This window comes from Periophthalmus magnuspinnatus, chromosome 5 (assembly GCF_009829125.3).
Source record: "Periophthalmus magnuspinnatus isolate fPerMag1 chromosome 5, fPerMag1.2.pri, whole genome shotgun sequence".
Classification (NCBI taxonomy): Eukaryota; Metazoa; Chordata; class Actinopteri; order Gobiiformes; family Gobiidae; genus Periophthalmus; species Periophthalmus magnuspinnatus.
This window is the reverse complement of record NC_047130.1, coordinates 24,312,420-24,340,115: the sequence shown is the minus strand read 5'-3', so window position 1 is coordinate 24,340,115 and position 27,696 is coordinate 24,312,420. Positions and strand designations below refer to the sequence as shown.

At 37.9% G+C, this 27,696-nt stretch overlaps 1 protein-coding gene across 1 annotated transcript in view; it reads right to left on the bottom strand.

Moving 5' to 3' along the window:
* Positions 1–27,696, bottom strand: part of cacna2d2a (calcium channel, voltage-dependent, alpha 2/delta subunit 2a) — a 207,441-nt gene that overhangs the window by 65,922 nt on the left and 113,823 nt on the right. The window contains exon 5 of the mRNA XM_055221612.1: positions 19,633–19,771. Coding sequence (XP_055077587.1) covers positions 19,633–19,771 — 139 coding nt within the window. The remainder of the gene's footprint in view (positions 1–19,632; positions 19,772–27,696) is intronic.

Below are 27,696 nucleotides of genomic sequence, written 5' to 3'. Positions count from 1 at the left end.
AAGTGCCTCAGTTTTGATGAAGAAATGAGTTCTGCTGTAACAAAGTTGTTTTTGTAGTCATAAATTATCCCAGGACAACACAAGGCTCAACCTTTCACAATGAGAAGCAAAACCGTCATCCCACAACCATCAAGCATCCAATAAATGCAAAGCAATATCCTTATTTCAAATACATTGAGCAATTATCCATAAACAACTAACAAATGTAAAACCATAGCTTCATTCCACATGCATTAAACAATTATCCACAAATAACCCAATAAACGCAAAATAATAGCTCTGTTCACATAAATCAAACAATTATCCACCAATATCTAGTAAATGCAAAACATTAGCTCCATTTCACTTAAATAAAACAATGATTCACACAACTAGTAATTGCAAAATATTGGCTTTCTTCCATTTAAGTCAAACAATTATCCACCACTAATCCAATAAAGGCAGAACATTAACATTATTCCACATAAATCAATTATCCAAAAATAACTAGTAAATACAAAACAATAGCTTTATTCTACTTAAATCAAACAATTATTCATGAATAATTCAATAAATGCAAAACATTAGCATCATTTCACATAAATCAATTATCCACAAATAACTAGTAAGTACAAATCAATAGCTTTATCCTACTTAGATCAAACAATTATTCACAAATAATTCAATAAATGCAAAACATTAGCATCACCTGACATCAATTAAACAATTATCCATACAATTGCCCAATAAATGCAAAATCAATCCTTTACCACATTAATTAAACAATTATCTATCACCTGACATCAATTAAACAATTATCCATACAATTGCCCAATAAATGCAAAATCAATCCTTTACCACATTAATTAAACAATTATCTATACCTTCTATTAACTTCCAATCATAGCAACAGTTTTTTAATTCTCCCGATTAGTCAATTTATTTATGTGAATATCATTTTAAAAGAACCATAACCCATCTGGCCACTACAAGATACAGCCACTAACAAATATCATCCAATAATATATCAGTTAACCATTTAAACTGTCTATTTTGTATCACAATCATCCCAACTTAAGATGGAAGCTGAATCAGGGAGATTTAATGCCATAATTTTAGTGGTCCGTGGCGAACACAAGCATAACAATAAAGCCATAATCAACACAATAGCCAGAGTTAGAAAAACAGCAACAAATGCAGCCACAATATAAATAACATTTCCTTTCAAGATATTTTTTAAGGCATCATACTCTTCTTTTAGATCTTTTAGCATTTTAGCGACATTTGCTGAGTTTGACGGACACAAGTTTTTGGTTATAATTCTAGCTTCGTCTATAATCTCTTTTACCATTTCATTCTTTAATTTCTTAATCATAGTCTCTATTTTTGTTTCTTGTGTGGATTTTGATTCAGAAACTGCTCCAATTGTAAGCGTAACCTTTTTCATAAGAGTGCCAATTTGACTTTTTATCATTTGGACATCAAACAGACTATTTTCACTAGCATTTTGGTATGTCACATTAAGATGCTTGCTATTTTTGACCGTTGTATTTACATTTCTTATTGTATTATTTTCACAAATATTGTCAATATTACGTAGTTCCTTACTACCAAAAGGATATGAGATGCAAACACAGCCAATATTAGAACGAATGGGCTGATTGTACCATGTACACTGTATTTTGGTCTGGGTTACATTATCTTTTTGCTTGGGGATATTGCTAATGAAATCACAAACTTTCGAGTGGACACCGTGTTCCGGCGAATAAGTTGCTATTTCTTGCTCCTTCCTAGTTAAGTCTACCAAGTTAATTCCATCTATTAATGCTTCTGTTTCACAGGGAATATAAATGATGCCAATCTGAATTATTGCCCCTTTATCAACTTTGCAGTAACAAGTAATTTCATGTTCATTCTGAGTAAAATTCATTTGAACAGGTTCGTTTGCTTGAGCTCTTATTATGCTAATAAATATTGTTGCCAGCATTACATATAGTTTTTTTGGGTACCACATTTTTATATAAACTTGATTAAACAGTTTTGTTTTCTTTTTTAGTGTAAAGTTTTAACCACTAAATATTTTTTTTATAAAACTTGCTTTTTTTCTCTCTTCGTGCTAAGCCATAAACACGGAAATGATTAACTTTGTTTCTAATCACAATTTACCTGATCAAAGTCTAAACTTGCTACTTATTGTTAATTCCTAGTGCTTTTTTTCTCTCTTCGTGCTAAGCCATAAACACGGAAATGATTAAATTTGTTTCTAATTACACTTTACCTGATCTAAGTGTAAACTTGCTATTTATTATTAATTCCTAGTGCTTTTTTTCTCTCTTCGTGCTAAGCCATAAACACGGAAATACTTACTAATTTAAAGTTATAACAATTAATTGCACAGAATGTCCCAAGAGCACATCACATTAATTTAGCATTAAACCAATTGACAGAAATTCTATGAAAAAGGCCTCTGTCGTACCGTCTTTTGGAGCGCTCGTTTTTGCGATGTCTTTCTCAGGCGTTCTGTGGAGGAGAAGGTTCGCCCTTGCGACCAGGACTTAGCATCACGTCAGGGGTCACCAAAACTGTCAGTTTTCCTGGACGGCGAACTAGAAGCAGGAGTCGAGAAGGCCGGGCAGTTTCAAATCAGTCTCTTTATTCAGCAGATGCAGGCATCAATCGAATGAAACACCAACTGTCTCCTGTTTTACATCTCTACTGTGGCTCCTTATATACTAGTTAACACACGTCATAATTCCTCAATAATTAGCTAGAAATGTACAGCACGCAGATTGTTATCTGGGTTCAATGAAGACAAAGTGCACAAAAACAAGCATTTTTAGCTGATCTTTCAAAGTATCATCATATATGGAGGTTCAGGGTACATATACAATCTCATGCCACGTTGGCGCACACGTAAACAGGAGTACAAAGTATGATTTACCATATTACATGGAATAATAATCTCACAGTGTACCTGATTTTCAAACAGTGAAAGAAGAAAGCTGGTATTTAAATCAGTCTAACATAGCTCTCACAAACGCTTTAGTACATCACTAGTATTGACCTGCATGAGGCCACTAGCACAGCTTTACAACTGCTTTCCAGATATAAAAGGGAGGGCCGCCCTTTCACAGCTCACCCCAAAGCATCATACAGTGACTCACATGTTTTACAAATTTTCCACAGACAAAATGTTTTTTCATTAAATTAATTAGTAATGGTGTTTTTAATATGGCAGATTCTTTCTATGACCAGGATGTTGCGGGATCTGTGCCGGCCTCAGCGTCAGGAGAGATATTCACAGTTAAAATAATCTAATGAGAACTTCACCTATGACCATATAAGACTACAAGCTTTTCCTATACAGTGGTCCCTTGCTATATCGCGGTTCACCTTTCGTGGTCTCGCTGTTTTTTTGTGTGCAATTTTGCATGCTTTTTTTAAAGTGTATGAACATGCATCGTGTTCTGTGTCCTGATTGGCTAAGGGACGTGCCGTGTCTCCTGTACAGTACAGAATGTGTTCAGACAAATTTACATAAATGTTGGATTGCAGCGTGACTCTGAAGTGCTGTATGTTGCAAGTTTTCTCCCCGACAAAACCCACAATGTCGATGAAACGTTCTGCACCGACAAAGGCGCCTACGCCTGCGCCCAAAAGACTGAGGAATATGCTAACCATCGCAGAAAACGTTGGACTTCTGGACATGCAGAAAGCAGGTAGAAGTTACACGGCTATAAGGCGCCATTACGGAATAAATGAATAAATGAATCTTTGGAGGAGGAACATAACATAAGGACGACAGCAGCAATAAGTTTTAACAAGGATGCAGAAAGGGTTGTAACTGCAACAAGACCATCGTGTGGATGGAGTCTGCTTTAGCTTTGTGGTTCAGTGACTGCAGGAAAAAGAACATTACTAGAGCGGAGCAGCGCCAGGACGAAAAGGCGCAGTCAGAGAAAGAGGTCCGGTCAGAGGAAGAAGTGTGGTCAGTGGAATTGTGAAATATGCCTGAGTCACTATTAATCATTTCTTATGTGTCCAACCTCGTAGGTTGATCATTAAAATTAAATTTGTCACAGTATTTCTAAAAGCTGTCATTTTTATTCACAGTACAGTCTAGTATTTGTTTTCGTTCTATAATACTGTGCTTATTTTTTTTAACTCTACGAAGGTTTGAACTTTGAGAGTGTTTAAACAAAAGAGAAATGTGAGAAAATGTTAATGCCTGTGTGAGAAAAGTGTATAAAGTGTGTGGTGAGGGGTTTTACAGCTGCAAAACTTATATAATAATTGTAAAAAAATGGCTGACTATTTCACGAATTTCGCCTATTGTGGGTTATTTTTATAACATAACCCCGCCATAAATGAGGGACCACTGTACTACATTTAATATAAATATACTGACATGCAGACTAACCAGAGACGCATCTGTATCAAAACAAACATGGCGACTTAAAAAGAACAAGTATATGCAATTTTCTCTTTAGTCGCAGATTACTTTCATGCATCTCTAATTGTAATTTCTTATGCAAAACCAAAAACCAAAGAGACCCTTTCTTAAACCGTAAATGTGTGTAATTTACAAAGATATTACACCCTGCTATTAGGTAATTAAACTGTTTTCCTGAAATGTACAAGGAACAAACTCAGGTATCATTCCTTTAAAGCCCTTGAAATCTAGGACACCCAAACATACTGCTGTTATTTTGTCAGACAAAGGCATAATAATCGGCCCAAAAAGTTATTTCTGTCCTCTATGCTTCAAAACAATAGTACACATGCAATCACAGCCAGTAGTGAAGCACTTAACACTGTCAGGAGGATGGGAAAAAGTGAAAGGCAAATTACTGCTGCACCAAAGGGAGCTCCGCGACATGTTTTTACAAAAAACACAGAAAATCACAAAGAAGAACTAAAAAGGACAGAGACGGCTGCATATAATCAGACAGACGGAGGGGGAGGGCCAGCCGCTGAAAGAAACACAAATTAGCAGCTTTCATTCATCACAAAAATTCAATTTCATAACCAAAGAGGACAAAAACAACCCCAGACATTGTATATGCCAAATGCAAATATATGGGAAGTAATGTCTGGAAATGTGATGATTCTTGGTCTCCCACCTCCCACAGTTTAATTATACCAACTAAGGGTGTTATACATGGAGTAAATAAATACATGAGCTTGTAAGACAGAGTTAATCAATTCCACTAATTCAAAGAAATGGTAAAGGCCAAAACTTAAGTATATTATGTGTAAATTTACCAATACAATCTATGGTGAAAAGTCTATAGTAACAAACCTTCATGCAAGACAACTCAGGAGCTATTTTAAATTCCGTATCATAGACCTTCTTGAAACCACAATGTACAAATCTGAATTGAAGTTGATGTCTATAAATCGACCAATATGTTTTTTTTTCATGGTCGATGCTGATTGTTTAGAATCCAGATCTTAGCGATGCCCGATAAGACCTGCCAATATTTATTATAACTCCCCTCAGTCATTTTTTACCACATAAGAGAGCTGTGTGGTCATATTTTGTGCAGCTCTCTTTGTATTAAAGTGTTAAAATGAAGCTTTGTGGTTTTTCTAGGCAGCAAATCGACCAAAACAAAATATCTGCCTCTGCTGGAGATTTAAAGCCGATAGCCAGTACGCTAAAAAGTCCAAATATCGGCACAATATATCGATCTATCTCTACTGATGACACGACATTTGAGTGATCATCATACCTCACTTAATTGAAGCGGTAATAAAAGTGTAAAAAAAAAGGAAAAAACTGCAAATTGTCTTTTTACTTTTTAACTTTGATGATGATCTTTGATGGTGAAAAATGGTTTTGCTTTATGGGAGCGGCATCTTTTGGCTTCTATCACCCTCTTACACATACCTATTGTTCATTACTGTGCTAAATAAATAAGTAAATATCTTATTTTCTTTCCATAAACCTCTTCCATATCTCGAAAAATCAAATTGCAATTTTTTGTCATGTTGAGATTGTGATTAGATTTGCGATATATGTTTAAAAAGTAGGATCCTGTTGGAGTGGACATTATTAACAACTCCACAAGCATTAAGAAAACACTGAAATATTAACTTATTTAAACCAATCCCATGCATTTCAGAACATGTTCATAGGCAGAAAAGACATTATACCATCTTTAAATATTTGTAGCCTTTCATGATTTGATTATAATTAACTGCACAGCCCTAATATCACGTTACTTACAAAACTTGTTTCAAACTGTATATACTACGTGCTCCTTACAGTGTGTGTTTATATATATTTACAGTATCTTACAGTGGATTCTTGGTTGCAAACACAAACGTGAGCCTCCATCTTTACTGTGATCAGTGCAGAAAAATGTCCCTGAAATGTATCCAAGATAAGAGCACACCGCAAAACTAATTCACCTTGATTTATTCAGTCCAGATACTCCACGACTTCTACGGACACTTGATAAAAAGACAAATTTCCCCCGGGAGAAAATATGCTCAGGAGAAGCAGTCGGGGCCCCTCATAGTGCCATCCTTCACCACAAAACACCTCCACCCCTTTGATATCTTTAAAAGGCAATTCGTCAACAATGCCACCATGACACTTCTAACACCCTTGGCTTGAGCCGTTTACCAAGCGCATGCAGCAAGTAGGGAAACAATTATCAAAGGGATTTATGGCATCTTGATATGGGACCATACTTCACCCCTGTCCCGTGACCTGCACCCATCCAAACACTTACACTACACATTACTCAATATGTACGTCATACAGAGGTGGGTGGAGGAGTCAAAAATTGTATTCAAGGAGGAGTAATGTTATCTCAAATTATTATTACTCAAGTAACCCTGTACATTTAGGCTATGTTCTTGTCTGAAAATACTCTGTTCCACCTTGTGATGTCATCATGTGGTAATACAGTAAGTACTCCACTGTGTTTTTAAACTCCATACACCTTCACTAGAATCATTTCAGCCCTGGAATTACCAATCTCCACTGAACAAAAGGTAAAATGTAGCTGTTAAATCTACCACTTCATGACATCACAAGGTGGAACAGACCAGTATGGTAGGATTACTCAATCATGTGGGAATGAAACAACACAACTCTGCGTATGTTTTTCATGATGTGACAACCGTATAACATGTCTTAAAGGTCCTATATTACATAAAATGGATTCTTATGAGCTTTAATTACGAGTAAAAAAAAAACATTTGGGGAAAATACTACTCAAGTAAGATTTATGTTAAAGTAACTGTCAGGACATAACGTTTGATTTTCAATTTAAACTTAATGTTATAGGACAATTGGTGTATGTGTAAGGATAGATGACAAAAATTAGAAAAAAAATAAATCATGACTTCAAGAGTGGAGCAAGAAATGCAGATTTGACAGTGATTTTGTCGACATGAAGCTTTTATCACTTGTAGATTTACTCACAGTGGGAAGAGTAACCCCAGCTTTGATAGTGTATGTTATCAGAAAAAATCTCTGACAAGTAAAATTTAATCAAAAAGTTACTCAAATAAATGTAAGCGAGTACTACCCACCTCTGACGCCATGTGGTAAAATGTTACACAGAGATAAAGCAGTTTCATACCCCCGTGTTCAGCCGCACAGTGGTATGAATAGTGATACAAACGCACATTGGAGGTCTGACATACATCATTATAACAACATGAGAAACCTGTGAAGCTAATTGTGTAATAGCAGTTAGCCATTTAAGGAGCCATTTTGTTGCCATGGGAGACGGAATGAAATGAAAAGGGGAGCAGGCCTGGAAAATCATTTCAAGATGGGTTAGACTATATGTAACTTTTCTGGTGGAGGGTCTGCCATCTGCTTGTCTCCATGGAGATATTATTACTTTGTCTGGTATTAAACTTATTTATTGCCATGGAGACAAGCAGGTGCTATCACTAGGCCAAGTCAATGCATGTTTTTCAATTATACTTTAGCGATAAAACTATTTGAACTGTACAAATATGCACACTGTAGAACATTCCCAGCAAAGCAATAAGAATAACACTGGAAATTATTGAAAAAAAATCCATATCAGACCATCATTGTTATAAATTACATCATCAAAATATCACATGACGAACATCTTGAAATCTGACAATCCTCACAAAACAAACTAATGCGATGTCTTTAAGGAAAAAAATTGATTGCAAATAAATTGAAAGAGCCTATGAGCCGATTCAACTGAAAACTCTGGTAAATATGTGTCTTTAATCCTGGGGTTAACATTAAAACAAGCCAATAAGTGCCCAGTCTTTTCTATAGGGCTGAAGGTCATCATGGTCCAGTGTGCTCTCCTCCTGCACCACCTCATTTTCTGAGTTTTCTTTTGTCAAACCAATTTCTTTTCAATCTCCTGCTCTCGCTCCTCTCCTTTCTTCTCTCTCCCTCCTTCAGGGCTATGGCTGCTTCAGCTATGGCCCGGCTCCATGGTAAAGAGGCAGCACCCTAAACCTTTTATCCACGACACAAAATGGAGGACATTGAAAAACTGGGAGCAGAGGCTTACTACTACAAATGTAAGCGACAACAAAGTCCATTCCAATCCCAAGAAATAAAAGTGATTCATACCTTTGACTTGGAAAATATATAGAGGGACTTGTAATTGTTTCACAGTGCAGGCAGTAGGCTATGTATTATGCTAACTCCACAAAGAAGCAAAACACATTTCAATTTAAAGTTTCAGTGCTTCTGTCACAGTCGCCACCCTTGAACCACTGTGTCAATCAAAATACTGAAGAACATACTTTTTGCAACTTCAGTGGAATGAAAAACAACACAACAGCATAATTATATAGTTTTTTCTGTGCCTGAGTAGGTTTCCTCTAGAATCAGCATTTAACAACAGACTAATCCTGCAGCTGTGTACTTCTGACCTCATAAGATTTGGACTCCAGGTTACCACAGAAGACCAGTTTTCCTGCAGAGACAAAGTGTACCTCAGTGGTGGATGAAGTACTCGAGTAAAACTTAAGTAAAAGCACAGATGCAAAGGTAAAAAGTAACTCGAGTAAAGGCATGATATGAAAAAATCGACTTAAGTTAAAGTGTTTAGTACCTGTTTGAGAGTTAAAAGTAAAAGTATTTCACATAAGTAATTGTTAGTAAATGCGGTGATACTGATTGAATAATGATACATATTTTGGTCAACAGTAAAAGTATGAATCAATTGCTTATGAATTTTGTGTATTTATTATTTGCTCAAGGCTGAAGCTTGTACTCAAAATCAAGATGTTTCCACGAACATGGTAAAAATAACTCCTTGAATCATAGGAAAAGTACTTTTTACTTTTCAGTCCAGATAAAAACTTTAGTGGAGTAGAAAGTACAGCTCTCAAATGTAGAAAAGTAAAAAGTATCCACTGTAAAACTGATTTAAGTAAAGTACAGATACCTACAATTTCTGCTTAAGTACAGTACTTTTCTACTTATACTTATACATTTTCAAGTGTTGAAATACTTGTACGACTAAAATAATAAGTAATTCTACATAAATCAAATTGCACAAATGATGATTAATTAAATATTTAGTTAATTAAGTCAAATGTGAAGTTCAACTCTGGGAATGTTCCACACTAAAGCAAACATATCAATCTCACATTTATTCAACTAAAAGTACTTAAAATATACCTTGAAAAACACGCATTCTTACTATGAGCGAGTTCTGTTTTGCTCCACAGATCTGACCCGTACCTTGACCTAGTGGCATCACCTGAGGCTTTGAGCTGATCTGCTTCACAAAAATGGAATATACTTTAAGGAAAAAACAAAACTGACAAACTACAACAGTGACACAATTGCAATTTAATAATCTGGTAACACACTTGTATAGACACACCTGAAGACGTTTTGAATGCTGTATATGGACTTATTTGTGTACTTATTTGTGTTTTCTTTGTTTTTCTGTTTGTATTGTATTTTAAACAGGTTACACAGTGGACCTTTAAGTAAACCAGAGTTGGCCATTTCTGTGGATACCGAATTGCAATCAAATAAACGTTGATGTCTTCCGTTTTTCCTCTCAGCTTTTTGAATGTATTGAATGAACTTACAACACTTTCAATACTAAATTCTACAAAAAAAAGATTCAAAAACCTCTACTTCACTGTGCGTTCCTGGAAAAATACCGGGACTACGAAGCTGAAACACGGGCATAACTCAATGATTATTCAATATTCCGATGCGTACAGAGAGGGCAGATTTCCCCACACCTCCTCAGCCCTGGTCTAAATCCTGTTTCTAATTAAAACAGAGTGGTAAATAAAAACATGTGGAATGTAATTTGTGAGGCTGCTGGGGAGTGAAGTGGGGTTGCCGTGCCGACCCTTCTCATTAGCGTGCGGGTAAACGATAGTGCTCCTTGACTGGGCACATACTATAGGCAGGCTAAGAGCGACAGAGAGAGAGAGAGAAGAGGACAGCCTGCAAAAATAGACAGTTTAAATCCCCTTTCTCTTATCCTCGCCTCTCGATCTGTCTGGAACTTTTTGTCATAATTCACTTTTTATTTTTTTATATTTTCCCAAATTTAAATATAATCTGGTTTTGATGTTGGGCATTGCTGGCCTGATTTGCAAAGTATAGTGAAGTGCTTTGAAAAGAAAGAAAAGGGTTGAATAGGGTGAATGCAATGTGCTTATATGCATGTATTGCCATTATTGAAAATGTAAACGCTTTATGAGGCACTTAACTACAAATTATCTTGTCAATTATATATAATTAATAATTGAGCCACGCTGGCTTCATCTCACTGTAAGATAATTGCCAATTGAGTACATTTGAATGGCAGTGTAGCTTCTATTTTAGTCATATGCAACACCCAAGGGCATTAGCTGTCATCAAAAAGCAAAATAAAAAGCAAAATTGTAAATATTTGTATCACTCTCTGAATTACTCGTCTCATTTAAAGTGAATTTGTACAGAAGGGATACACAGAGTTATTTTTGAATGATATTGGCAACTCAAGACATTCTCAAACCTGGCTTAAGGCTAAACATGTCAGTTATTCACATATATAAATATAAAGGTAAACCGGATCACGTTATGCCTGGGGCTTTCTTCAGGGGAGTTTGAGACGAATACTGCAAACTGACTGTCCATGGGATTTCACCTGGACTTTCAAGGTTTTTTAAGCAATAAAGAAATATATATATATGCATGACTGTGAATGCAAAGCCAAGATTATCATTGGATTTAATAAAAAGTATCAATATGCATTACAATATTTAAACTGATTAACCGGTGACAAGCTTCCTACAAGTATCAATGTTGTTTCCTCATCACAAACAGACCTGGAGTTGTGTTTTGTTTCATTCACACACGTTTAACACACAAATCCTGCACATTTAGGCTGTTCTTCTCTCAAATGGTAATTTTTATACAGCGCTTTTCCACTTTCAAGTCACTCAAAGCGCTTTACATCAAGGAAACACTCATTCATTCACACACACATTCATACACCAGTGAACGCAGACACTGAGAGCGAAGTGGGTTCAGTGTCTTGCCCAAGGACGCAACAACAGTGTTCGTCTGTGAGAGCTGGAATCGCACCGCCAACCTGTGGGTCAGTGGATCGGACCGCTCTGCCAATGATGTTTTATGTCAAGAGCGGGATTTGAACCGCCAACCTTCGGATCAGTGGAGAAACACGACTGAACTACTGTCACCCCCTCAAAAAAAAACACTCTGTTCCACCTTGTGATGTCATGTGGTGATGCAGAAAGTGCTCCATTGTGTTTTAAAACTCCATGCACCTTCACTAGAATCATTTGGATAAATTCAGTCCTGGAATGTCCCATCTCTGCTGAGCTAAAGGTAAAAGGAGCTGTTAAAACTACCACTTCATGACATCACAAGGTGGGACAGAGCATCTTGAGCTTCGGAGATGTAGACAGACTAATAATAAAGTGTTACTCAAACATGTGCGAATGAAACAAGGCAACTCCAGGTAGGTTTTTGAGGAGGAAACAACATTTTAACATGCTCATACGAGTCATGTTTGCATAATATAGGACAAGTGAGATTTATTTATTTTGTTCTGGCATATCACCCAGCTCTACCCCTCCTCCAATGCCGCTGTGTAACCTGTTTGGAGTAAGAGCAAGTTATCTTTAGTCTCCTAAAATAGGCAGTATATTTGCTTCAGAAACACAGTAAATGAAAACCCGACATAGCTAAATATGTTACAGATTAGAACACTTTTTAAAAACTCCCATTGCTGTGTAATTTTGTGGGCCAGAACAATACTTTGAGCACTGTAAATAGTACGCTGCCAATAGTACAGTCGCAGCGCATATGGATGTTTGTATGTGCACAGCGTGTGGTGGGTGGGCTAATCTCTCCAGCCCCCATGCAAAAAAAAAAGACATTTAAGCTTCTGCTCTTTCATCTGCACAGCTAGCCAGTCCCAGCCAGTCCCAGCCATTCACTAGTGATAACCATGTTCTGTGAGCGGACGACTACAATGAGAGACTGACAATGTAACGTGAGGGCTGGAAAAAACGGATTTAAACTTCAACTTAAATGAAAGGACTCCCCACAATGACTGGAGGTCCTCCCTGTGTCCCGCTGAGCAGCTGCTTAGGCTCATAAAAACATTAATGTAGCCCAGGAGTATGACGCATTGATATACCATACGCATTAATACAGCGAATAGACCGGGGAGCCATCCAAACAACAGACGTCATCCATCTATTTATTTTCTTCCGCTTATCCGGGGCCGGGTCACGGGGGCAGCAGTCTAAGCAGGGACTCGCATCGCAGACTTTCCTCACCCCAGACACTTCCTGACACTATTTGAGTCATCATTACCTCTATACAACGCAATAAAAACAGGATGAATTCACAATTTTATGGACCAAAAATGACAGTCTGTGCTGGTCCAACCTGGGGGAGAGTAGTTTCAAGAATTACATCTGATGGAAAATGTATCAACTTGTGGGTAATTAAGGACAAAACATGCAAATACGACGTGTAAACTTTGTGCAGTAACGTCTTCTAGTGCATACGTTGATTGATCTTGAACTGATATCCTCAATCAACCAGTTCAGCTTCTCCTCTGCCAAAGCACACGGCCCAAAATGGGTAAATGAAGAGCTGCACATGTGGATGGTGTCAGTATATTTGGCCACTTTGCTCACGATCGCAAGAATATACAATCCAGATGTTGTCTTCTTTAGCCAAGTGATGTCATTTCTGAATATCTGGTATTTAAATCTTTCTTGGTATCAGACTAGAAAAATAACTCAATACCACAATAATATTAGGAAACGCTATTTTTCGACAAGAGAATTTAATTTTCAAGACAAATAGCAGTTTCTTTACTATGTGGTCTTAAACTAGTTCAAGACCAATCAAAAAGGTTAAATTTGTATGTATTTTTCCCTGTATACGTAAATAGTTGCTAGGCCAGTCACTATAAACACTAAATATCGACTTGAGTGAGCGAGTGAACTTTTTCTTTGTACTAGTCTGGAAATCTTAGGTATTTTCCAGTTCAACAATTCGATTTGAGCTGATGAAGGTTGAATAAATAAATATGACTCATTAAAGATACAAACTATAATCGTTATATTATCGTTTATCGCCTGTATTTTCTTCATCAATATATTGCATCTCCAAATTCGTTATCGAGACGAGCCTAATACTCAAATAAATATCTAGTTTCGATGTTAGTTTTAGCGCTGGCTAGTATCTGCAAATGGATTTTCTGACAACCCTAACAGAAAACCATTCACCGCCATCTATCCCACTGTGGCCCGGTCGCAATGTCCACTCCGTAATAACCAATGACAATTACGGAATAAAAGTGTGTGAATATTTGACCTAAGCTAATTAGAAAGTTTGCCGACTGGGCAGCAGAAATCAGCTGTGGAATAATGAATCATAAAACGCTTCATTACGGCGCTCAGGGAACACTCTCCATCTCAATAAACCGACTCAGGGCCCCACACCACAAATCAAACCCAGACACTTCCTCAGTCCTGTTTAGCCTCTGGAAAGATCCTCATAAAAGCCTGTTTTTGGCGCCAAATGGATTCTATTAATAAAGCATCTCTTCTCCTTCACTTATCGCCTTCTTGTTTATCTCATCTCCAAAGGACACATTTGAACTGGCAGATTACACACACATTTAGCGCGGATTTAGGGTTTCGGGTTTTTTTTAGTCTGCGAAAGAATTCAGCTAGAAGATGACGCAGGCGGAGGTCAGAGGAGGGCATCTGAAGTAAATATTATAGGAGATGTTTGGCAAAAAAGGATAACAATTTTAAGTGCACCATTGTTTAAGTACAATCTAGGTACAAATAAATACATTTAATAAGACGTTGAATAGAAATTAGAGATAAATACAATGCCAGCACCATCCACAGCCTTATCCTCGGCACCACCATCACCCAGAACCTCAAATGGAAGCCCACCATCAGCTCTGTCATCAAGCCCAACAGAGAATGTATTTCCTGTGGCAGCTGAGGAAATCCAAGCTGCTAGCCCAGACGATGGTGCAGTTCTCCACACCCATCATTGACTCCATCCTCACCTCCTCCATCAGGGTGTGGTACAACGGGGCCACCGCCAGGGACAGACACAGACCGCAGCTCACTGTGTGCTCTGCTGAGAAGATGATTGGCGGCAGCGTCTCATTTCCCCAGGACCTGCACGTCTCCAGGACTCGGGGGCAAACGGGTCAGATAACAGCCGACCTTTCTCCCCCTGGACATGAACTACTTGAGCCCCTCCACTCAGGCGGGAGGCTACGATCCATTTGGACTCGAACCTCTCACCACAAGAACAGTTTCTTCCCCTCTGCTGTTGGACTCGTGAACACTTAATAACACCAGTGACTGTTACTTTAAACGACTGAAATGAACCTACTGTATATACTGCCAATACTGGATATTTTGTATTTGTATTTCAGAGACTATTTGCTTCCATTTCCAATGCCACAATTTCAATTTCTTACTCATTCTTAGAAATAGCCAGGTGTGTGTTTTTAAGTTATTTAGCTAACTGACAAAAACGACCAATAAAATGTAGTGAAAATCATGAAAAACTACTTTAAATTGTCATCTTTATAACACCTGTTCAAATTCTCAATCTACCTCTCTGTTTTTAAAGAAATATGTACTTCTGTTTTTTCAGTGCCAAATTGTACACAGACTTAAGCCGCTCAGTAACCATGGAGCACAAACAGAGAAGACTGTAAAATTGACAAAGAAAGAGCCAGGATGTTGTGCGTTGGACTGCATTCATCCCACTGTTTCTGTTCTTTTTTCTTTAGCTCTGATATCCCGTTGAGAAAGGAGCAACCTGCCCACTCACCCGCTCCTTTGTGCTAATCCCAAAGCTGCACATGCACTGTACAGCAGACCTGAGAGCACCCAAAGGACCATGGGTCGCCCACACCTCTCTCTCCTCAGACGACCTCTCCGCTGCCCCCTGGGGATATGCTGGAGGGGCTTCTACAGACTCTTTCATTTTAATGGACAGAAATACCTCAAATTAGCTCAGCGTATGTTCATATATGACTGAAGATAAATTGTAATGTATTTAGAAGTTTTGAAGTGAGAAACGTCAGCAGAGAAAGGTGAGAAAGATCCAGCAGTTACAGTCTGACTATTTTGGATTTTGTTGATTTTGACGACAAGTTTACAGTACAAGCTAATGCAGATATATCAATGCATCTCCGCAGTCTTTATAATAACTACTTATAGCATTTCATCGCTCTGTGCATGTGCTGCTAAGCTGAATCACGTCATTTACACTTTATTGGCTGCTCTATAGACAGACCGAAAAGGTGTAGGCTGAAGCTTAGGTATGTTATTATAAGTATTCCCATGTATTTGCAGTATAGCAGCTTGTTAGAAACAGACTGAGAAAAAAAACTGCTAGAAAACTGATCACATGTACTTGATTAGTTAAAAAAAAAGCTGATAAACAATAAAAACTTGCTTCTTCTCTCCTGAAAACCCAAGGTGCAGAGTTTGATAAGATAAGATAAGATAAGATATGCCTTTATTAGTCCCACAGTGGGGAAATTCCAGTATTGCACCGCACAGTTGAAGAACAGCAGGAAAATGGTACATGCAATAAAACAAGATAATAGATAAAATAACATGCAATAAAACAAGATAATAGATAAAATAACATGCAATAAAACAAGATAATAGATAAAATAACATGCAATAAAACAAGATAATAGATAATAGCTTAAAATAATTTAAAAATAAACTTAAAAAATAAACTAAAAATAGACTTTAATGTAACACAAGTGCAGCATATAAACAGAATAAATCTCAGTAAAGTGACCTCAGTAGATTTACATGGTATTCAGTATTGCACATGGGTATAGTTGAATGACACACACACACACAATCACGCACAATCTCACGTCATGTTGTCTTTTTCTATATCCCAAAACATCACGTATGTAAAGTTTAGACCCCATTTTGTGCATATACACACTTTATAAATGAGTCTGCCGCTCAGTGTTTTTTCCACTGGAACACAAAAACTCAGAGAAAAACTTAACTCTGAGCATAAACAGAACACAGCATTTACTCTCCCCTTACCTTTATCAGAAAGTCTTAACATTGTGCAGTGGGACAGTGCACACTTTCCATTATATTTACTTAAAAATAAACAACAACCGAAACATGCAACACATGTTCATAATGGAGTTGGCACGGAATCTGCAGTTGGCAATCTCGACTCAGCAGAGCGTGAAATGGGAACTAACTAAACAACATCAATAGTAAACACTTCACGGACAAAGGCAGGAAAATAGTTGCGCGCACTGTACCACTCCAGGACTCTACAGACCCCTGTCCCAGTCTCAATCAAGAGCCCTTTATACTGAGGCTAGTATCTTCAGACTGGAGAGAGGGGTACAGATGGAGGGAGGAAAAGAATGAACGAGATGGAAGACGTGGAGAGAGAAATAGAAAAAGAGAGGTGGCAGCGGCAGAGAGACAGATATAGAGAGGAGACGGAGGGGAGAGGAGTTGGGCAAGAGAGAGAGAGGGAGGGGAGAGCTGAAGGAATGGAGAGGGAGAGCAGAAGGGAGAGAGATAAAGATATGGAGATGGGGATGAAGGAGCACGGAGAGAGGGAAGACAGACAGAAAAACAGAGCAAGAGAAAGAAAGACTTAAAAGAGAGGGCAGAGAGAGAGAGATTGAGAGGTAGACAGAGAGGGGCAGAGAGAAAAAAAGGAGGGACTGGGGGTGAGAGGAAAAGATGAAATCGAGAGGGGCAAAGAGGAACAGAGAGAAGGCTGAGAGGAGGATAAATAGAGAGAAAGTGACTAAGGGAACAAGAGACACAAAGGGAAGAGAGAGACACATGGGAGGGCAAAGGAAATGGAGATAAACAAAAAGAGAGTGAGAGAGATAGGGAGATAGAAAATAAGACAGTAGGAAGTAAAAAGAGAAAAAATGAGCAAAGACAGAAAGAAAAAGCGAGAAATAAAGCAAGTGAGAGAGAGAGAGAGAGAAGACAGGTATTGAGAGAGGGAGAGAGAGGCACAAAATGGCTCTGGGAACAATGTAGAGTCCTGATTGCTCCATTGTGAGTTAGCCGTGCCCTCTGACATCTCGCCCTGAACCCGGAGTGTCTAATTCTGACAAGACGCGCAGCTGGACGCCATTGTCACAGGCAGGTGGCATACAGCGGCCGACTGTTCAACACGCAAGACAATGAAACGCACAATAGCAAAGAAAAATGACTTCTGTAAAATGTCCATCAATCTTGTCAGTCTGTGTGTCTGTGCATGGCCTGGTTTTGGAGTGGTTTGGAGATTGGCACAGACTGTCCCTGAGGTTACAAAAGGGAGCCGTGCCAAGATAAATAAGATGAGAGAGAAGCACATGTGCTCCAGTTTGTTAATGGGACATTTGTAGAGGAGGTGGGAAGGGAGAGGACTCGCCTGAATTGGAGTTATACAGGAGACAGACGCCTGCAGATATCTGTCATCTGAAAGCAAGTTAGCATGCTCGAGTAGCAGCTATTGTCACAAAATAAAAATTTCAAACTTGATTTTGATACTAGGGAATAGACTTGATGCTGAATATTGATTCTGATGCATAGACTGTAAAAAGGAGTGTGACGTCACCCACGGTATTCGGCTGAGCCAAATGAAGCTCATTGAGGCAGTTATAGGGGCGAATATGGAGTCAAGTTCCACATTTGGAGTGTCATAGCAACCAAAGAGTGATCCTGGAGCGAGGCTGTTGAAGGTAACACTCCTTCCCACCTGCACTGCAGTTTTAGCAGTGGATGGGTGCTTAGCAACGCAGTCAATCAAACATGTTGCTAAAACTAGTGGGAGCTACCTCGGGGAAAGAACGGACCTGATTCGTATGTTATTGGTATGGTATGGTATGGTATGCTTTTATTTGAACAGGGACAGTGCACGACATTACACTGACCTTAAAAAAACAGGAGAGATGTTTGGTGCCAGGTTATACCTAAAGTACTAATATCCACCTGTAGTCCCTGGACAGGCTGGCGTTTAGTAAAAATAAATTATTAATGTTCATATCTTGATTTGCAGACAAAATAGCAAAATAAAACCACAGGATCATGTAGAGCGGGTTAATACAAAGACCAAAATGACAACCCTGACAGCAGCAATTATAAAAAGAGGGACGATAGAAAGTGAAGTGGAGCGTTCCTATTTGGAACAAGCCGTGTAGCAGGTTAGCTATGTCCATTTATATAAACAGTCTATGTTCCGATGCTTCAATGATAAAAAGCACTCTTAATTTAGACAATAGCTTCTTGTTTGGCAACTACAATATTTATGTACGCACAATTTTTTTTTTTTTTTTTTCCCAATTAAACCAAATCCTTTCTCAGTAAACCAGTGTGATTTGGAGTAGAATTTAGACATTGGAGGAATATATTTGACTATTTTCTTGTGTTAAATGGCACTCAGTAAAGGTCCTATATTATACAAAATGGATTCTTGTGTCTTTAAACCACGTTAGAATGTTGTTACCTCCTCAAAAACATACCCGAGTTGTGTTTTGTTTCATTCACACATGTTGAACTAACCCTTTATTATTAGTCTATCTACATGTCCATAGCTCAAAAATGCTCTGTTCCACCTTGTGATGTCATCAAGTGGTAGTTTTCAAGTTAACAGCTCCTTTTAGTTTTAGTTCAGTAGAGATTGGAAATTCCACGGCTTAAATCATTCAGGGGTATCACCACGTGACATCACAAGGTGGAACAGAGTGTTTTATGTTGGAGAGAAAAACTCAGCTTAAATATGCAGTTTGTGTGTTAAACAGGTCTGTTTGTGATGAGGAAACAACATTATAACATAGATCAGAAAACTGCGTCTTATGGGCTCGTTAAAATGTCTTACTTTTGGTCATGAAATTAAGATTGAAAGCCCTTTTCATGTGTTTTAATAAGACGAAATTGTAATCGATCGATCCTTCACACATGGTTAACTACATATGAAATAAAAATTAACTGCATACGTTAGAGTGAATAGCTTGTACCGTGGACAAAGCAAGTCGTACACCAACAGGTTCTTCAAGGAGCTTTTACAAACAAACCACACACAAAAAAAACACAGAACTGATTCTAAAATGCAGTCCTCTAACACGTGTAAAGTGTACTCACAGCCTTTGTAGATATCAGTGGGGATCTGCACAGCGCTGGAGGAGTAGTTGACCTTGTTTTTAAAATTGGGATCATCCACAAACTCCAACTCTAAAGACGTGGAGCTCTCCAATGGATTCTCCTCCTCTCCATCCTCTGTCTGTAAAACACATGCACCAGTCATACAAGTTAGACCAATATAGACACGTGCACCCAAATAGCTTCATGCATCCTGTCGCTCGGGCTGTGCCAACGCGGCGGCTCGGGTACATCCAGTTTCCATATTCAAATAGACTTTTTTTTCTGATGCATGTTACGAGCTCAATTTTAAATGCTGCTAATTTCACTGGAGAAAACAGCAGGTAGAATCCCACCTCTAGTGAGACAGTCGTTTATACCTTCATTAATTACAAATAAACAACCAACAACACTTTAATTACAGGTTTGTGTACCTATGTTTGAAGGAGAACTATTTCCACTTAAAAAGCCCATATTAGGCTATTTTCTGATCTGTTATAATGTTGTTTCCTCATTACAAACAGACCTGGAGTTGTTGTTTTGTTTCCTTCACACATGTTTAACACAAACCCTGCAGATGTAGGCTTTAGAGGTTTTTTCTCAAACAGAAAACACTCTGTTCCACCTTGTGATGTCATGTAGTAATACAGGAAGTGCTTCTCTGTGTCTTTAAACGCCATACGCCTTCACTAGAATCATTTGGATAACTTCAGCCCTGAAATCTTGCCAATGAACAAAAGGTAAAAGGAGCTGTTAACTTGAAAACTACCACTATATGACATCACAAGGTGGAACGGAGCATTTTGAGTTGTGGAGATGTAGACAGACTAATAAAAAAGGATTACGCAAGGAAGTGTGAATGAAACAAAACACATCTCCAGGTCTGTTTTTGAGGAAGTAACAGCATTGTAACATGGCTAAAAGCTCATAAAAGTCAATTTTGCGTAGTATAACTTTAATTTCTAGGGTTGTTTTTTTTTACAATGCGCAAATGAACCTTTTGTATTTGATAGAAAGGCAAGACACTTCATTTATTTTTTCAGGAAAGTCTTGGATATCAAAAGAAGCCTGCAGATAAAAGTGGCATTTGTAAGCTGTTTATCTGGATAAGTTATCAATGGTGTAAAGTATGTGTGTGTTCCCAGAGGAGAGGGCAGAGCCTGATTCAGCTGCCTTTCTACTCCTCGTTTCATTACACTCATTTACATGCAGCGCTTGTTGGATAATGTGTATTGATTTTATTAAGACATCTTACTTCTCTTGTATTTTCTGTATAAATTATATTTTAAAGAACTTGAAAGGTATTATCAGTGAAAGCTATTCCAAGATTTTGCATCTAAAGAGGTTGTTTTATTGCGGATTTATTTCAGCTTCAGTCACATGGGATTAAACAAAAAACAGAAAAGTGGCTATGTTCACATGCACACCCAACTCTGATTATAATCTGATTTCTGGACTTTTATGATCTAAATGATATGATGTTTACATTTGAGTCTTTAGTCTCAAAAATTCTGAGAACAATTTATCCAATGTGAAGCATAGTCTCATAATGGTTCAACATATCGAGCATTTACCCCAGAACTGAGCATCTTTATTATCGAAATATATATGGCCTGATAAGAGATTACATCATTTGACATTTATTTGAAATCACATACATGCTATTCTGTATAAATGCAAATGTTAATAATTTGAAATAACTTTGTCAAGTCTTGTTTGTTGAGTTGAGAAATAAGAAAAACAAAAAAACATAGCAAACAGAGGCCGGTTTGATTGTTAAAGCCCGTCTGCTCATGCATGCAGCCCGCTCTGTTCAGCTCTATGCAGCAGTGGCCCTTTGGCACAGCACCACGCCGCTTTCCCTTTGATTTCACTTCTTTTATTCTCAAATTCATTCGTCTGATAATGTGCCACATACTAATGCGGCGAAATATTTTGTGTGATTGCAATTTGCTCCAGCCATTCACTAAAGCAGCATGGGTTAATTGGATGTGACATATTAAAAAATGTTTGTTTTTGGACAAAATGAATTCAAAGCTCTATGTCCACAGCAGAAATTGATTGATGGCCAAACTTTAATTATCTATTAGAATGTAATTACAAGCTGTTCATTGGGATGTGTGAGAATGTACTCGAAGTCAATGCAAGACACTGTACATCTCCAGTGAATACTTTGATTAGTTAGTACTAAGCGTAAAGTCAAACAGAATATTCAATTTGTAATAATTGCGTTTTTAGAATTTGGTTGAAGAAAAAAAAAAAGTATGGAAATTATGTTTAAAGTTGAAAGAATATATAACGTTTGTATTTCATTTGATGTACGTTTTAAAACATTTTAGCTTTTTTTTTTTGGTTAGTTCAAGCTTTTTACTAAAATCTTGCATAATTTGTATATTGTAAGCAAATCAGTGAAGGCGTTATTTGTGAATTTTAGATATCTTTGCTTGCCTAACTCTAAATGAACTGCCAGACTTGCAAACGTAAACCTAATAGGATTTGAATCACATGGCCATATGATTGACTAACTAAGGTTTCCATGGTTACAGCCAATCTAACTCTGAATTTGTCCATTTCTTCTGCAGAACGTTAGCGCCTGTATTGACTCTCCATTAGCTTAATCCCTGACTGGGTTAGCTCTTTGACACAGAGGTAAGTGTGAGGTTGAGCTGTTTGTTTATCACTAATTCTGCCAATGTCAGACCAGTTTTTTTTTCCGCTGAGAAGAGCCTAATCATAATTAACGAAGGCAGGGTCTAATTAGAAGCTGAATAAATCTCACAGGGAAGACTGATAGGTGCATTTTGTGGCACCATACACCACCTGTTCAGCCCGATTCATTACCCAATTTGTTCATTTTATCTCCACTTCCAAAGGTTTAATTACGGGTTGAAGAGGCCAGGAATGACATTTCTGAGATGCCCGACCCCTTAGTGCAGCCCCGGGTTAAGCTGGTACATGCAGCTCGTGACCCCGTGTAGATGTATGTGGGAGCGTTTCAGGGAGAGCAGGGCAAAATATCACATTGTGTCAAATTTTAAGTCTCTTCTTTACTTCACTGCTTCATCTGTTTGCTATGCCATGAGTTGGAATGATTTAAATAATTAAAAATATACATAATAACATCAGCTCTAGTTTTAACTACTTCTACTACAAATATTCAGATACTAATAGGCAGTGTTGGGAAGTAACTGCGTGTACCAAATGTACCTATTCAGAATACTAATTTTGAGAAGCTGTTTTCAGGAAACATTTGGTAGCTTTCAAAATACAGTTACATTTGTAAAGTCAAGAAGAATATAATAATAAAGAAGAACATTACAGTACTTGATGCAATTTAGGTTTCAAACTGCCTGGCATTAGACGGAAAGAAGGGACAATTACACATGTACGCACCACATGTGTCATTTTTCCTCAAAACAGTGATTTAAAAATGCAGTAGAACAAACAGAGCTGATTTACTCCTGTCACTTTTACATTATAACAGAATACAACTCAAATTGAAAGTATTTCAATTCTCATAACCAGTTACCAGTAAAGTAATCCAAGTAATCTAAGTCTGCTGTAACGCCGTTAGAGTCAGTGTACTGTCAGTGTTACAGACAGATCACTCTCTCTCATCTCTATGCCGATTCTTGTGGAGTTTATGGATACACGTCGTTATTTGGTGAGTCTTTGTGATGGGAGTACAAACAGACGATTACAGCGGGAGTGACACGGCCGTCTGGAATTTACAGAACGCTAAAAAGACAGCCCACTGCTCGTGCTCCTAAGTTCAGCTAATGGAATATCTGTTTGGCGGTTCACCTCTGGTTTTATAAGTGTAATAGTGCTGTCATGCGGCGTGCACATGTTTGTAATGTTCTGATGTCTGTGCCTTTGGTAAATGCAGTTTGGCCACAGTCTGCTGTGTAAAGGGACAGTAGCTTGTCCTGGGTTGTAGTGACTGTACAGTTGTGAGTCAGTTTCGGGGATTTTGAGCTCGGTGGGTGAATATCTTATAACGCTGGCTCTGGGTGCATTTGGTGATTTGCAGGACAAATAGGGCTGCATATAACTTGCTTGTACTTGCAGCTGTGGTATATTTTGAGGATTTGTTTGATAATTTAATAGTTGCTTTATCTGGTAATTACCGGTAGTTACTTTGATCACACAGTAAGAGTTACAAACACAATCACTTTAGGGGAAAATTAACAGGTAACTGTAACAAATGACCTTTGTGAAGGATCTTGCCCAAAATAACACAGTACCAGACTGGACCATGTCACATATATATATATTACTTCTTATGAAGGTATTCAGTATTCTGTAACTACATACAGGGTGTCCAAGTCTCACAATTTAAAAATGTAATTACAAAGACAATTGATAAGATATATTCATTAGATTTGTTCTATTGCACTCCGTGGTTACAGAAGTTCTTCCACGAGGGATCAGTTAGTACAAATGTCACACTTGACCTTTGGGATTGGAAGGGATGGACTAATTCTGTGACCGCGTTCACCAGATATCACACCTCTGGGTTTCTTTCTATGGGGCTATGTCAAAGATATCGTGTATAGAGCAAAGCTACGGGACATTACTGAACTAGAGCAAAAGATACAGATGTGACTGAACCATTTATGAGGCTCTGCTACAGTGAACATGGCAACACATCAAGTACTGTCTTGATGTACTTCATGCAACTAATGATGCCCCTATAGAGGTCTATTAAAAGAGGTCAAAAACTTGTGAGACTTTATGGACAGTCTCTATTGCAAATATTCATCTCAACACTGCTAATGGGCATCTATACTATTGACTTTATTTACATTTTAACTAATGGAGTTTTGAACCATTTGGTTGTCAATATGGCATCATTTCATAATAAAACACCATGTCTGTTCTTTTCAGAGGCTCTGCTCACTCCAATATTACATTATCTCACTTTGTTTATTAGGGATGTATTCCTTTGGTCGTTTAGTCAATTAATCAGTCGTTGGAGTATTAGTCGGCCAAAATTTGTGTTCAGTTCATTCATCATTTTATTAAGATTATGGGGATTTAAATGGGACAACAACAGAAAGGAGCAGTTAGTGAGTGAGTCATTTAGGTGATTTAGGGGAAGATTTGGTATTTATATGTAAAAAGGCAGAGTTTAATCTGTCTTTATATAAATACATTGGTTCCAAGTACTTCCTCTATATAGAATTTGCATGAACTCAGTGCAGTTTGAGTCTGATACATAGAGATACACAGTTGTTTTGAGAGCTTTTACCACGCCAGCTTTTTAGTCAATAAATCTATTTTTTGTCATCCAAGACTTTCTTTAGCGGACTACAGTTCTATAGTTTATATTATGCAGTTAATTGTGGTATAAGTTGAGTCTTTATCCACATTGTCATTTATCTAGATGTGCTTTTGACACTCGCTTGTCCCCTTTTTGTGTCTGTAAGTATCGTGTTACATTTCCCAGTATTACAAAAGCCAGACAGCAGGACACAGCCTTTTAGATGAACAAAAAGGCATTGCGTTTTGATTTAATGTGGCTCTCTTAGGCTTTTCATCCCTCACTTCAAACTAAACTAACAGTGATTTGAGTGGCAGGATTTTCCGAACAGTCCGATAAAAGGGCCGGATCATTCAGACCAGTGAATATTTGCGTTTCATTCCACAAAGCTTTCTGTTCAAGCGTATATTATAATCTTTTATGGGGGACACGGCGTGGAGAGGTTGACCTTTTGTGTTTCGGGAATAAAAATGCTCGAACCAAAGAGAATGATAATGTCGAATCTGCAGAAAATCCTGCAGCTCACAAAGGCAAGTGCAGAATGTAATGTTGGAATTTAAACTCTTACAAAACCAAAGAGTGGTATGTAAATAGGTATGACTTAAACAAGCAAATTTAAATAAAGTTAGAGTTTTGTTGCACTTTTTGAGAACCTGATTGAAAGTAATTGGGGGTGAAGGGCAGGATTTTTAATAAGATGTGGTTTGTTTACCTAAGAAATTAGCATATTACAACATTAAAGATTGCGAATTACACAAAATTGACTCTTGTGAGCTTTAAGTCATGTTATTATACTGTTTACCTCCTCAAAAACAGACCTGGAGTTGTGTTTTGTTTCATTCACACATTTTTGAACCCTTTATTATTAGTCTGTCTACATCTTAAAAGCACCTTGTGATGTCATGAAGTGTTTTTTCTTCAAGTTAACAGCTACCTTTGACCTTTTGTTTAGCATAGATTGGTAAATTCAAGGCTGAAATTATCTAAATGATTCTAGCGAAAGTGTATGGAGTTAGTGGGTAAAAGGTTCCACTGGAAGGGCATCTGGCAGAAAACCTACACCAATACAACACGATACTCACTGGATACTCGTAAATATAAGATGTCGACTCTAAATATTCCAATTTCGAGATGCTGATTTAAATGAATGCTCTTCACGCGTTGGTTGTTCATTTAGCAGCTATGTGGTTATTATTTGAGGCAGGATTTTGACCTCTGCGTGACCTCTGCTGCCGTCTTTTGGTGGGCTAGGGGTCGCTGAGGGGGTTTAGGGGTACGACTGTCCCTGCCTCACTGTCCCATGTTAATGATGACCGATGTTCCCCAATTAGATGTGGTGACGGGGCCTAAAGCGCTGTGCCATTAATCACAGCCGCAGCGTTCACAAAGAGAAAATCACAGCATGATTTATGGCTCCTCCAGCTTCCCGTACACACTCCCTTCCCATCTCTATCTCATTGGGCTCCATTGTTTTTCCTGGGCTCTGTGCTGTGGTGATCTGGCTCGGGCTGCTCTACTCCTCCAGACTTAATCCGTCACAGTGCGAAGTATGGGAGCTGTCCTTACACAAGACTTGGCTTTTTATTATAGGGGCAACTACGGCTACAACTGTGACTAAACAGAGCTTTCAAAATCATTTATGTTGTAGTTTTCGATAGTAAATTGTGCAACTAATGATGTCCTTCAGGTTAATATTGCACGTGCTGTTTTTCCTACTTACCCAAAGCCACTGTGCATAATCTGGTTAAGATACTGTATTTGTCCCTCGTGGGGGAAATTCATTCATCTCCAGATCTTGAGTTTGTCTAGCTATTATTTTACCTATTTTGCCTATTGTGCAGAAAACAACAGACACAGGGAGAACATGCAAACTGCACAAAAATGCATAGATGCCAAGCTTATAAGTTAATTGTTACTAGTTTTTGTAATATATTTTTTCTTGCATTTTATTTAGTATTCACATTTTATACAACACATATTCATCTTCTAATTGTCCTACTTATAAGCATTCTTAGTCCACTACAGGCTGTTTTTTTGTAATTTGTTGCGACAATATTAGCACCAAAGATGAATAAAGGTTTTCTTATCATGAATTACATTAAATTGTATGTCATTTGTTTCCCTATTTGCTGTATTGCGCCCGTTTTAACCTTTGTAAAGTGCACATCAGTGTCAAGAAAAGCACTTAAAAATATAAGGAAGTGTTGTTACACTTAAATACATATATTTGTGTTACTCTAACCTAAAGATGTTATCTGTATCTGAAGTGTTATCTGTAGGTTGAAAATTGCTGTCATAGAAATTGTAATACTTATTTTACGGACCCCAAAGGTTAAAGTAAAACTCCTCCGTTGCTTCAACAAGTTTAGACAAGAGGAGCTTTTGAGACGTTAGCATATAAACTAAACAACACTGCTGTCAAAGTTCAGGTTAACGTGCTAACACATACATACATTTCTATTATCAATAACATTTTACAGTTGAAAACCTTTAGGGATCCAAAACAGTTAGAACATGCATCTTTGAAGAGACCTCTCCACACCTTTTCCAGACTTTTGTCAGTTTTGTTGGACTGGGACACACCACTTGTCACCATGCCTGGAGCTGTTAGGACCACAGGGAGCAGAAAGGAGAGGGGAGTGTGGGTGGAGTGGGTGGAAGGAACATCCGGCAACAGGATCAGGATTTTAACCAGGACTGGGACTGGGGGAGGACAGCCCAAATTACTGTCACATGCACCTGCCCTGTCAGAGCAACTCACCATTCCTCTGGATATCCATTCACTAATGCACACAGACTGC